General features: G+C 39.8%; 1 protein-coding gene across 1 annotated transcript; it reads right to left on the reverse strand.

Annotated features, from left to right (window-relative positions):
* Positions 1–2549: 2549 nt before the first annotated feature.
* On the reverse strand, positions 2550–13313 carry LOC122967956 (SWI/SNF-related matrix-associated actin-dependent regulator of chromatin subfamily B member 1-like). Its single transcript, XM_044332772.1, has 9 exons — positions 10970–13313; positions 9746–9857; positions 8828–8936; positions 8153–8290; positions 6900–7027; positions 6615–6781; positions 5834–6024; positions 5429–5560; positions 2550–4687 (listed from the first exon to the last, which is right to left on the reverse strand). The coding sequence occupies exons 1-9, from the start codon at positions 11057–11059 to the stop codon at positions 4648–4650; spliced, it is 1107 nt and encodes a 368-aa protein (XP_044188707.1). The 5' UTR covers positions 11060–13313; the 3' UTR covers positions 2550–4647.
* Positions 13314–13344: the final 31 nt, after the last annotated feature.

Below are 13344 nucleotides of genomic sequence, written 5' to 3' on the forward strand. Positions count from 1 at the left end.
TCCGTATCGGTATACCTACGCTCACTGGATTCTTCGATGTATTAAAGTTTGATAATCAAATATTAAATAAACCTTAGAAAAGCCAACAAACTCTTTTTTAGAGATCCTTTATAGACTCTGTATCTTAAAACTGTACAGACTCTGTATCTGAACACTGTATAGACGTTGTATCTTCAAAAGTCCTCCTGCCTTCTCACCTTTTCTGCCACAAGTGGACTACACACATGCGCAGTGCAGATGTTCACACAAAAACAACATGAAGAAGACGAACTGCTGAGGTCACATAATTTCCCGTCAATGGCGGAGGCAGAGGTTCAAGATGTCTGCCTCCGTGGCCGCCATTTTGTCTGTCAAACTGCCTTCACCAGACTGAGTGACAGCAGAAATTTACAGTTTCAAAATAGTTTGCATGTTGGTTCCATGAGAGGAAATCAACCGTGTTTGTATTTATCGATTCATCGATTTTATTTCCCTGCCCACCGTAGCAAGTGAAGGGTATCTGTTGCCCAAGCTCACAGACAGACTGGGAGCACTGACACATATACAGCAGGGAAGCTGTCTGTGCAGATTATGTTTCACTAAATGTGAAAGAATTAGACTCAGAGTGTAAAAAAGCTGAGGGTCTTCGTGTCATTTGTCCTTTGATGCCTTTATTTTGCAGTGCGAAAGCTCAGAAAAATCACCTAATCTACCATGAATCCTCCATTCAATGGAAAGAAATTGCATAAAAATAGTACATTATGACTGAGTTGTACAATCCTCTAACTGATTTGTATCAAGCTGCATGGTGCGTCTCTGGGGAATTGTAGTTTCTAAAAAAATATTAGTGTTTTTCCTAGAATTGGAAGTTATAAATACTGAACTGAAAGTACACTCTGAGGTTTAAGGGCCGTATACAAGGATTTAGCAGGCTCAGGTTTTTAAAGCTAGAGTGAAGGTATCATGGTATCATATGAAACTAGACGATCTAAGGCATCAATTGGTACCAACCATGTCATGCTAGCTTATCGGGAACTGTGCTAAATAAAGCTCCAAAGTTAGGAGGGAAAAGCTAGCATGGCCATTTTCAGAGGCGTCTCTTGACCTCTCACCTCAAGATATCTGAACGAAAATGGGTTCTGTGGTTACCATGGATGTATTATAAAAGCTCGAGTCCACGAGTCTCCCCTTTACATACATGCCCACTTTATGCTAATCCCGTGCAGTTTTGGGCAAAAACCATGCAGTTTTTTGCATGCAGTATAAGTGTGTTATTGTCGCCAATATTCAAATGGTGTATTTGAATATTTCTGCATACTGGGGTCCCTAAACAGTCTTGGAATTGCATAAATTTTATATGACTGGAAAGCTGAGACTCTTGTGGATTCATGGAGCCCAAATGTATTCATGTGTGATGATGTTAGTCCCCATAGACATTTCATTGTAGTGAGACCATTTTTTGAAACTTGACCTCACTGTATAAAATTACCTAATGTGACCTCTAGGATAATCACAGCCTCGTGAAACTTTACAACCACAAACTAGAGACCTAGGGCCTTCAGAGGATGTATGGCTTTCCTCGGTATATGGATAATAAGGGGGTTTCTGAGCAATTTCCAGAACAGAAGTGCTTGCCATCCAACCACCAAAAAATTCAATTCTTACAGAAATCTCCAAATGTCAAAGGTTTTTCATACCAAATCATAGCATGAATTTGACTGTGGTGTTCCTCAAGGTCTTAATGTGGTATTTTAGAGGGATTTTTGACCATTTTTATCAATTCTCGGTCAAAAATGATTCAATTTTGCACCAAATCTGTGTGACAAATGGTACCAACCCCAAAATTGCTGCAACATCTTGAGAAATTACTGAGCATGGGAATGGGCCTCATGTACTTCCATCATAATGTTCTAATCAAAATTTGAATAGGCGCCTAACCAAAACACAATGCTTATTACAGATTTATGACTAGAAAAATTTGGTCCACAGTGCTGAGCTGCATCTCAAATTAAGTTCCCAGCTTTCAGATGATGTATACCACTTTTATATGGCATATACTGTTGACCTGCTATCTTCCCCTAAATATCCCGTTCCCCCCTAAAAAAGACAAGAATCGGTCTATGGCGGTCTATATCTCTAATGGTTAAAAACTTGAAGAAGTTTCATTTTATTTTTGTTGGTTATGTTCATATTGTAATGATATTTTGATTTCAGTAAGTGGTGGATAGTGGATTTTAGGTTCAAAATGTTCTTTCTTACATGATTGTTATTCCTTTCATAAACAAATATTGTATGTTCATCAAAGTATAGAACTTATTTTTAAGGGCCATAATCATATAAGAAAACATGCATAAACCAATGTACGTTTTACAGCATATATCATTTATAAAGTTCTTTTTCATGTGTGTGTTGAGGATGGAGACCCCCCCCCCCCATACATATTGTGTCATCCCCACAGTACCCCCCCACTTGAAACATGTTCCCATGGATATGCTACATCTGCACCTTCAGCAAAGCTATTCATTTCATACTTGAGGGAGTTTCACCTAATATCCACATTGAAAACAACATATTTTAAACAAGTTCCTTTATTGTTACTTTTAATATAAAAAACAAGTCCACTATAAAGGTAAAGCAATTTTACAAAACAAGATAACAAGAAGCGTCAGTACATACGTTTACATCATTCTACGGAGTATGTTCAAGTTGAAAAATCATCACTTTAAAAGACACCATTGGTTCACGTCAGCTTGTTTTTTTATCCTCTGTATTACCCGACCACAGCATCAGTGAAACAGAGGCTCCAGTCTGCTGACACTAATGCTATGTGAGGCACAGTGCAACACACAACTATGGGAACAGTTGTTCCCTCATGCACAGGGTACAGTATGAGCTAGCTATGTTTCAGCATGCAGATGAACACTGGTGCACATTACTTGTCAGAATCAGAGCTCAGAAGCTACATACTTAAACCACAACTCCTCTGTGATTGGCTGCAAATCCCAGCCATGGTGTCTAATGACCTGTCTGGACAGCAGTGACATCACTAGTTTGATTTTACACATGCACACTGGTCATTTGTGAGATGTACTGCATCTGACAAATAATTCTGATAGTTTGTTCAACAATTCTCACTATTCCAGTAAGAATCGGTGTATTCTATAGCGCAGCTACTGACATCACAGCAAATATGGTCACATCACACTTCCAGTCCTCAAATTATCTGCTCTGCTGTTTCCTGTTCCGATCACCAGTCGGCTCAGACTCACCTTTGTGCAGATGTGCTCAGTCGGCCAATTGAAACACTGACGCACTGTGTTTGGAAATGGAGAAATTATTCCATCACATTTCATCAAGATGTTTCGTACAATGTTTTGATTTTTGATTTGCATGGAAGCAGTAGCCTATTCGCAAATTTCCTACTCTGAAATGGGCCCTTGGAGTGTTTTTTCTTTTTTTGGCTCCTTGTTGAGATCAACATATGTGGAAGTCATCATGTCACACTATGCATTGTGGGTTATTCCTTTAAGCAAAGTCTGCAAAGTTCTGTCTACAGCACTGACTTTTCATCTGTTTTGGTGCCACAGCTTTAAGCTGCTTCATTTACTATTTCTGGGGAAACGTCCACCAACAAAGTGTTGATGTGTGAGGTCAGTTTGACACTACTAAACACAACACCTCTGCCATCAGGACAATTATTTTCATTACTGATTTATCTGCCAGTTTTTTCAATTAATTTTTTTTGTCTATAAACAAATAAAAACATTAGTGAAAATATGTCCATCACAACTTCCCAGAGCACATGGTGACATGTTTAAATGTCTTGTTTTATCCAATCAAGAGTGCAAATATATTTCTAATTCACAATGAGATCAGAGCAGGAAATCCTCTCATTTGAGAAGCTAAAACAAGAAAAATGTGAAGACATTTTTCACTCTTTTCGCCCAGAAAATGATGATTTAAAAAGCTCTGCAGGACGCCCTGACTCAGTAACACCACTGGTCATGTGGAACAGAGGTAAGAACAGGCCTTTTTCCCCAGCAGACATCTTCACTTATGGTGGCATTCATATTAATGATGACTTCATTCTATACAACTGTGTCAGTACAGGGCTCTGGACACACCATACTTAATGTTATTAGTTATCACCTGTGTCGCCATGGTAGCCAGAAAAAAAATAACACCTCTGATCCAAATGTGACAGAAGTCTGAAGATTTGAAGTTGCTGTGGTGATGTTATACACATGCTGTCCAGATCAATGTAATGTCACACACCATTCATACAGATACATTAAGCTCAGTCCGTTGTGCTGTGATGCAGAATGTCTGTGGAACACTCCTCAGATAAATGACAACACCAGTTAACGGTGATCTTGTGTTACACTTGAATGTGTTGCCATGACTGATGTGCTAAAGGCAAAAGGAAACATGAAGGATGGTAAGAGTGTGTGAGCAGAGGAATGCCTGGGTGTGTGTGTTTGCGTTGATGAGAGGCAGATTCCCTCACACTGACCATGTGTGTATGTATGAGTGCATTCATGCTTACAGGAACGTCCAGATGCTTTGTGGATGACCTGTGTGTGAGTGTGTGTAAGTTTGCTTGATCATTTCAAAGTAACAGGAGTCTCCAGAGGACATGTCATCTGATGCAGCTTCATGCCTCTCTTTCTACCAGGAGGGAGCGGTGTTGGCCAGTCGTCTCATACGCCTAGAAAAACACATTTTATTCACATTATTTCAAGATTCTGTTAAAGCTGTAGATCTGAACCTTCTCTAGCTAGACAGGACTGACATGGACTGGCTCCTCTACAGTAGCTACATAACCACACCAGTAATGCATCCTCCCACACATAACGTCCACATGTAATGTTTCTTCACAACTTGTGGAGGGGAGTAGCAAAAACGCAAATTAATGTAAACACACAGTGTACATGGCAGTGAGTTGCAACTGTAGATGAGAGAAATAGAAACCAATACAAAGCCAACTTCCTTTAGTGTGCAAGAATGGAGTTATTAAACAAAACTAATACTTGTGGTTGACCCTGTCCCACATATGAATCAATGTATTCTTCTGTAGAATACAGGACTACACAATGATTTTGTTAAGATGTATTCATAGTCTGCATAAAAGGCATATATTTATTTCCAGCTCTTCCGGATTCAAATGGAGGCTCCGCCTTTTATTTACCTGTAGCCACGGTGAATCATAATATTGGAGCTCCATCAAAGATAACTTCTTTTAATTGATGTTGGAGTGTTGTGCTAGATTTTCTGTTTACTGAGTGAGAAGTGTGCTAAAGATCCTCTTTCCCACAACTAGCAGTAAACGGCGGCCAGCTGTGTGATTTAACCTACAGTTCTTGTAACTGTTGACTCAACAGTTACAGGCAGCGGTAGCAGCTGCAGCAGAGTAAATATATCCCTATTCAAAGTATCTTGACTGTCTCACCTTGTGTTCCTATCTTGGTCTCGGATCTTCTTCTCCATTTCGGCGTCTGTGAGGGTCTCTAGCAGGGGGCACCACTGGTCTGCATCGCCTGTGTTGCGGATGGCAATCTCTACTGTGGGCAGCGGGTTCTCACTGCAAAGTACAAGCACGGCAGTACACAATTCAGTGCATCATAACACCAAAGTTAGGGATGAGATTAAAGTATACACAAAAGGCTTCACAACTGTCAGATGAAGTTGTTTCATTAATCAAAAAAGTCAAACACTTTTACTGTTTTCTATGTCCAGCTTTTGACTGAATCAAAGCTTACACTCTGCTGTTAGGAGGAAAGGAACAATGTGTGTTTAGACCACCGAAGCTGCTGATTTTAACAGCTCTGTGTGTGTGTGTGTGTGTGTGTGTTACCTGAAGGCGTAGGTCCTCTGGTGCCAGCTGAGCTGACCACGAATGCTGTAGGCGATAGTGGTAACAAACTCTCCGCCCAGACCCAGCTCAGAGCAGAGCTTAAGTGCGAAAGACTCCGGGGAGTTCTCCCTCTCTGACATGTCCCACTCAAACTGGTCCACCAGAGAGATGTTGCCGACGTGGATGTTCAGCTGTTGGAACACACAAAAATAATAATAAACTATATTTATATAGCACTTTTCAAAAAACAGTTACAAAGTGCTTTACAATAAAAACAAGGCACAATGGGTGAGCTGTAAGCAGGAGAGAGATGACTGACTACTGATGCCAGAGAGCAGGGAGTTAAAGTAATCCGAGCCACTGGTTATGAAGGCTGAATAACAGTTTCAAGGATTTTGGCAGACAGAAAAGGTCTAATACTTGAAATGTATCGGAGATGTAAAAAACAGGACTGGACTATTGATTTAACATGTCTGTCTAAGCTGAGGCTGTCATCGAATATGTCACCAAGATTTTTGGGTATCTACACAATGACAGACTAACCAGTACATAACTTGAGTTGATGACGCACCCGCACACATGGTAGAGAATGATCAAAAACCTGGATCAGGTGTTTACATGCCACAGTATCCTGGTTTCTATCAGTACTCCAGCTAGCATGTCCAGGTTTATCAAAACCAGGATCAGGGCTTATCCTGTTTATGGTGTTATATGCAAAGCATAACCAGGATACTGGTTATATTCCTCAACTCCTCTGAGGACTTGTTTGTTCAGCACCAACCTTGATGATGACTCTCTGGTCTGCCTGCTCTTCTAGTATGCTGTCAGTGGGGTAGGACTCAATCTGCTGACGAATGGCAGAGGCGATGGCGGGGACGAAGGCTAGAGGATTCAGGTCCAGGTCATCACACAGAATTTCTGCAAACATCTCTGGGGTCATCAGTTTCTCTGGAGGGAGGGATTGGTGAGGTTAGACAAAAATATTCAAAGTGGATAACTTGACACGAGACAAATCAGACAGCAAACGATACTGTATGCTTGGATGTTGGCAGCTAGCTGACTTTACCGTTCATGTTCCATGTGAAGGCATCTCGCAGTTTCTGTCCGTCTATCTCCATGTCTAGACGAATGGGAACCAGCGCCTCTACCTGGGCTGCATTCTCATGGATCACTGCAGGGTCATGGTCATCAAAGCTGAGTGAGACACAAGACACAATAAAACTCAATATACAAACGAAGGCTTTTTGGTGTTCGGACAGATGTGGCTGTTGTGTAAATGTTTGTTATGGCTTTATTGACATGACAGGATATTTATGGAGTCAGGAGTCACCTGGTGCGCGATCACCCAAAACTGAAAACATAAGGTGTGATTATTACTGTGGTTATGCTAACACCTCTGATCAGACATGAGGAGAATCTTAAATTGGACTCATTCACAGTGTTTTGAATAGAGATGCACCGATCGAAATCGTCCAGGTTTTCAGCTGTTGGTCATGACTGGTGACCGGCCAATCAGTCTCATGTAGCTGATTTTTTGCTGGTCATATTTTCCGCACATAGACAGGCTATGGTTCACGTCGTGCACACGGCAGCAGCTGCGGCACAGACAGTGTACCAACACACACACACACACACACACAAAATGCACGTCACACATACAGCTATAGACAGCCACACACACAGACAACATGCCTGCTCAAACACACACACAGTGTAGCCAAGAAACCATCACGCCGATTTCCAGAAGAAAAATGTAAATAGTTAATAAACATACAATTGAATTTCAATATTCCATTAAAGAAAAGTTACAAAAAATGTTTGTGTATGCTGTCAAATACTTCTTACTAAATTCTTATAAAGAAACAGAATGGGAATCGGCAGGTCAGACTTAAAAAAATCGGAATCGGCCAAGAAAATTGCAATTGGTGCATCTCTGGTTTTGAAGTTTATGAAACTTATACTTTCTTCAGAAGAAGACATGCATTTTAATATCTCTCTGCTTATTTAACCTTGTGCTGCTGCAGCCTTTTCTTTAATATGACCGACTCTAACGAGACTTGTGCTGCGTTGGCAGTGATACTCGTGTTACTAAAGCCTCTTCAAAGACTCGCACCTTGTTATGTAAATGTGATGGCAATCTTATGTGTCGGTCTCCAGGTGTCTGTTTCATTTAATAATGCTTGAGTTTGTGGTGTTTGTTAACTGCATCATATTGTAATGTGTTTCTAATATTTTTTTTACTCCTGTAGATATTTAAATGGACTAAATATTAGAAACACAGCAGGATACGCAGCTTGTGTCATACTGTGGCTTTCTTACCACAGTGGGAAGGTCCTCTTCTTGTCACGACCCATTCGGTTGCGGTTGATGGTAGTGGAGCACGGCACGGCGTCTAGATGGTGAGAGCTGTTAGGCAGCGTGGGGACCCACTGACTGCTCCTCTTTGCTTTCTGCTCCCTTTACAGAAAGGATCAGAAACATACTGTTGAGAAGGGTACTTTAGTGATCCAATAGTGCACTTTCATAAAGTTGTTGGACTGAATGGCCAGAAGTGACGAAGCAGAGGCCGAGATATTCACAGACTTCTGTTCTCTAGTACAGGTCGAGCTCCATAAAAGCTGGATCCTACACTTCCCCTAATGCAACTTGATACTGTCATTAAACCCTTCCTGGCTGGTAAATGCCCATATCTTTCAAATTACGCACCCTCAGTTTGTAACGCAATGATGACCTCACTATTACCTCAACAGGGTTATTCTCTGTAATTTGGAACACTCTCTTTGCTAAAATGTGCAAAGTGCTCCTTAAACTGTTTACTACCTAGAGTATACATATTGACTGACACACATGCCCACACACACACACACACACACACACAAACTTGCTTGTTTGGTCGAGGAAAAAACAAGTAGACAACTGTAAAATGATAAAATTGTAAACAACAACAACAAAAACAGACAAATGCTGGATCACTCATCATCTGATAGAGATTACCTGAGGTAAGCCGGGGGCTCTGTGCTGATGGACACCGCCTTGTATTTCTCATCATTACCCTCGAAGATCTCTTCACATTCTGATGCCTTCAGCAGAGTAACACTGGTGGCTACAGATGGACGATGGAGTAGGAAAAAAAAAAAAAAGAGATGCTAGACAACTTGTGCACAAATTTCAAGTGGTAAATATGAAGTGCATTAAGGCTTTGTGACTACATGTTGCATCACTCTTACATCAGAGGGCTAACATGCTGAAACTAAACACCATTACACTGACTGACCAGAAAACTTTACACTGCAACGTAATCTAATATCACAGTCCTGTAATAGATCCTACTTTTGTGAAACCTTTTATTTGTTGTCGACACTTTCAGAGGTGTTTATTCAAACCAATAAGGCTGTAGTTACTGTATCTTATCATTATGTGTTGCTAGTTACAACTGAAGTGGAAGCTGCTGTAACTGTTGCATTTTTGCACTTGTTAATCACTGACACCACTACTGTGACACAATAATGTGGGATTTTCTGTCGATGAAATCTGAGTTTCTCTAGACGTCGATCTTTACTTGGTGATTAATTATGGTGGCTATGACTGACCACCAGTTCACCACCTCCATCACCTCCTGTATGCCCGAGGACTTACCCTGATCACACACACACACACACAGATTAAGTGAATATCTCTAGCAAAATGAAAATATGGATATAAGTTAAAAAACTTATTTTACTTTATTCTTTCGTTTGAGATGATATCTTAATTGTTTAGGCTTTTTTTGAACCAAGTCTCTAGTCTAACTGGGTCCTTAATTCAAAAATGAATTGTCATTTGAACTATTTAAATCAGCAATATTAACCATTATAGATAACATATGGACCTTCCAAACTGGGAGTAGTCCAAACTGACTGTGTTGGCACTCACCATGTGATGACGCTACAATTTTCTTCCTCTCCTCCACTGATGCCAGCCTCCTCCATAAAGATGGATATCTTTTATACAAAGAGCCTCTGAACATACGCAGATAGTTTCCAACCTGGAGAACAAAAGGCAAATGTTCTGTGACTGAAAGTGCATCCCTTTAGATTCACCTTTTAGCTTAACCATCCAGCTTTAGAGGTGCTACACGTTTCTAAGGTTTTCTTACTGTCTATTTAATAAGAGAGAAAATAGAGAGAGTAAACAAATCTCTACAAATGTGTATAATGTACAAGTCCAATTAATACACATTCAGTAACTGGATATGTCTGCATCAGCTTTACACATGTGCACATGAGAATGTCTCCCTCAGTCTTCTTTGTAAAACTTTGATTTGACCCTCTCCCCTCACAGCTAGATGCTGCCACCATCAGCTCCATGCTGGGGATGGTGTGTGTCTGCCTGCAGCTGGTCTTGTGTTTAACATTCATTAATCAGTGTGTTTAAGTTTGATGGTGAAAAAAGCTAAACTTTGATTCATCAAAGCCCAGAAGCTTTTTCCACTCACTCACTGTCTCACTGGTTGGGCAGTGAGACAAAGTTGGAAACGGGAAAAAAGTTGGAGATGTCCTTTAACACACTCCCTCAGTCTTTACACGGAGAGACCACACAGACTATGACCTGGCGCTTCAAACACAGCCAGTTCACACAGTAGACTTCTGTACACTACAGCACACGCTTTATCTTTACTTCGAAACCAATATGATAAATGGTTTGGCTTAATTTACTTTACTGGGTCACATTTAAATATAGTGAAACGCGTGTGCATGGCCTGTTCATAACTGTAATGTTTAAATATCAGAGAAAAACACACATCTTGACTCTTGCACGTTAACGTGACTTCACATTGATGCAGCTAAGTTAACTTAACGTTAGTGGTCCAGCACAACTAACTAGTTGGAATGAGAAAGTTAATGCAAAACAGCAACATTTGTGAGCTGTTATTTATTTGATTTAGAACAGCATAAATGATGTTTCATTCGCCAGTTGTTGACCTGACGTTACCCTGTTCAATCTCGTCCTTCGTTGTGAGGCATTTCTTTGTTTATGAAGCCATCAATGGGTGCTCGTTAGCACGCTAGCATCAACTAGCCAGAAGAATGGGTAACTGATGCTAACATTAGAGACCTAAATAAAGCATTGCAAAACAATGAGTAGATAGTTACATACCTCCGACCCAACCATGTAAAAGTCCCCATCTTGCTCTAACTGAAATTTAACTGGCTTCTGGCCAAACGTTTTACTAAGAGCCAATTGCATCTTTACGCAGTCGCTAACCAGCTAACTACACGTACACAGCCTTCCTTCCTCCAGATGTGTTTCAGGTCTACGACAAAAATGGGACATCAGAGTGTCCTGGAAAATAGCGCTCACTGAAGCTCCTCTGCCTTTAAAAAACAACTGAGAGCATATCTGCTCGTAAAGTGTAAAACAATATAAAGAGTATCCAAAATCATCAGAAAATTACAACCACCACGGTTCACTCCCCGCTTTAAAAAACATGTTATGTGAACACATCCAAGAAGTGGTTTTTCACGACTATTGTAGGAGGCTTTTTTTCTGAAAATAGTAAACGCTGCATTGACCTTACTCTTCGTTCATAAAAAAGGTAGAGGAACAATTTACAAAGTACATTACCACCACCTGCTGATGTAAAGTGAGAAAAAGATTTAACTGTTCATCTGCAAAGTTTATCTATTTCCATCTCATTGCGGATTACTGAAAATTTTCTTGTAAATCTCATGTGCTGCATTACAACAAAAACGTTATAATTAGATAGATCAAAACATACATATGAATATGAATAAAAATATGAATTATATATGAATGAAAAGTACTTAATATTACATTGAAATACCGTACAATATGTTGATTAGAACTTGACCTGCGCAGCACCCCTAAGAAGGATTTGTGAAAGGACATTTGTATCTGTAGAAGTAAAATCCAACTACATTTTGCACAAGATTACTGAAAAATAAAATAAAGTAAATTAAAATAAAAACAAAACAATACCACTACAGTCAGCTATAGCTTTTGAAAAAGCTTACAGTCCATTACTCATCTCAACCCACTCAATAAGATCCACAGTATATTATTAGAAATTCAACTTAAGGCCCATGAAGGTTTTTTTTTTGCCATTGCCACGAATTATAACTTGTCTTGTCCCCTTCTCAAGAGCAACAAACATAGGCTGAACATTCTTGGGGATTTATAATCCCTCCCACACATGCTGCTGGGCCAGTAAACTAGGTCACATGCAACATAAAAATAAAGAAATAAATAAAAATGTGTGCAATATCCATTATATAAAAACAGAAGCATTGTCACATACAAATAAAAGGCATTACTCACACCCTTTTTGAAAGCGTATTGTGTAACACACCTACATATCAGATTTAAGGCTGTATGAATCAAATGAAAGAAAGAAAACCTTGAATGAAGTTGAGAACATGGTACAAAACTTGATATACAGTCCAGACTGTAAGTATTTGGACAGTTACACAGTTTTTGTTCTTCAGGCTCTGTGCATCAGCACATTCAATTTGAAATCAAGTTATGGATACTACATTAAAGTGCCAAATCTCAGCTTTAATTTGAGCAGGATTACATCAATATATGTAGAAAGAACTGTGTGGGAGATATAGCCCAAACATATCTGGACACCTGAAAACTTGCTATTCAATCTTTGTTGGGTAGTTGTGTGTCATTTCAACATTAGTTCAGCGCAAAAGAGCTCACATGTGGCTCAAAGCTAATTGAGAGTTGCCATTTAGATTGAGATTGAGTTGTATGTCAATATGAGTAAAGAGATGCAAGAGAAAGAGATCAAAGGTAGCTATTTTGCCAAAATCAACAGTTGGGTACATCTGAAAAAAACAGGTGAACACAGGAAAACTAGAAAATGGCAAACAAGCTGGTAGACTGAGGAGCACAAGTCTTGTGAATAAAAAGCCCTTGGTGACTGCACAGCAAGTCAAGAATGCATTCCAGGGTGTAGGCGTACATTTCCTTGTTAATGACCAGGAGAAGGCTTGATGACCAGATCTCAGTCCGATTGAGCTGCAATCCACCAGCTGAAGACCAGATTAAAGGCAGAGAGAGCCCACAACGAGCAAGAGCTGATGGTGTCTGCAGTGAAGGCCTGGGAGAGCAACACAGGAGAAGATACAAAGCTGTTGTCTTTGGCTCCAAGACTTCAGGCATTGACTTCAAAGGATTTTCCATGACATGGTCATTTTGTTTGACTTCATGTGTATTTGCCCAATTACGTTTGAACTCCTAAACATTGGGCACCATGTGTTAAAAGGACTATATCTCCCATACACTTCTTTCTATATTGATGTAAGCCTCAAATTAAATCTGAAACTTGGCACTTTAATGTAGTATTAATTACTATATTTCAAGTTGAATGCACTGAACAAAAACTGTGTAACCTACTATAACTGACCTGCTGTGTAGAGAGAATGAAGTTCCCTTCCATAATCCATAAAACAATTTTCTACTGAGCATAATGTTATGTGTATGGCTCAATTCTACTAATAAGT

The sequence above is a fragment of the Thunnus albacares genome, chromosome 18, assembly GCF_914725855.1.
Source record: "Thunnus albacares chromosome 18, fThuAlb1.1, whole genome shotgun sequence".
NCBI classification, from domain to species: Eukaryota; Metazoa; Chordata; class Actinopteri; order Scombriformes; family Scombridae; genus Thunnus; species Thunnus albacares.

What these genes read in the sequence shown, in the direction of transcription:
- LOC122967956 (XM_044332772.1), bottom strand. Translation starts at nt 11,059, where the DNA reads ATGCAATTGGCTCTTAGTAAAACGTTTGGCCAGAAGCCAGTTAAATTT. An exon ending in GAGCCCCCGGCTTACCTCAG is followed by an intron (nt 8,291 to 8,827) that starts GTAATCTCTATC and finishes CTTTCTGTAAAG; the next exon opens with GGAGCAGAAAGCAAAGAGGA. An exon ending in GACCAAGATAGGAACACAAG is followed by an intron (nt 4,688 to 5,428) that starts GTGAGACAGTCA and finishes GTGTTTTTCTAG; the next exon opens with GCGTATGAGACGACTGGCCA.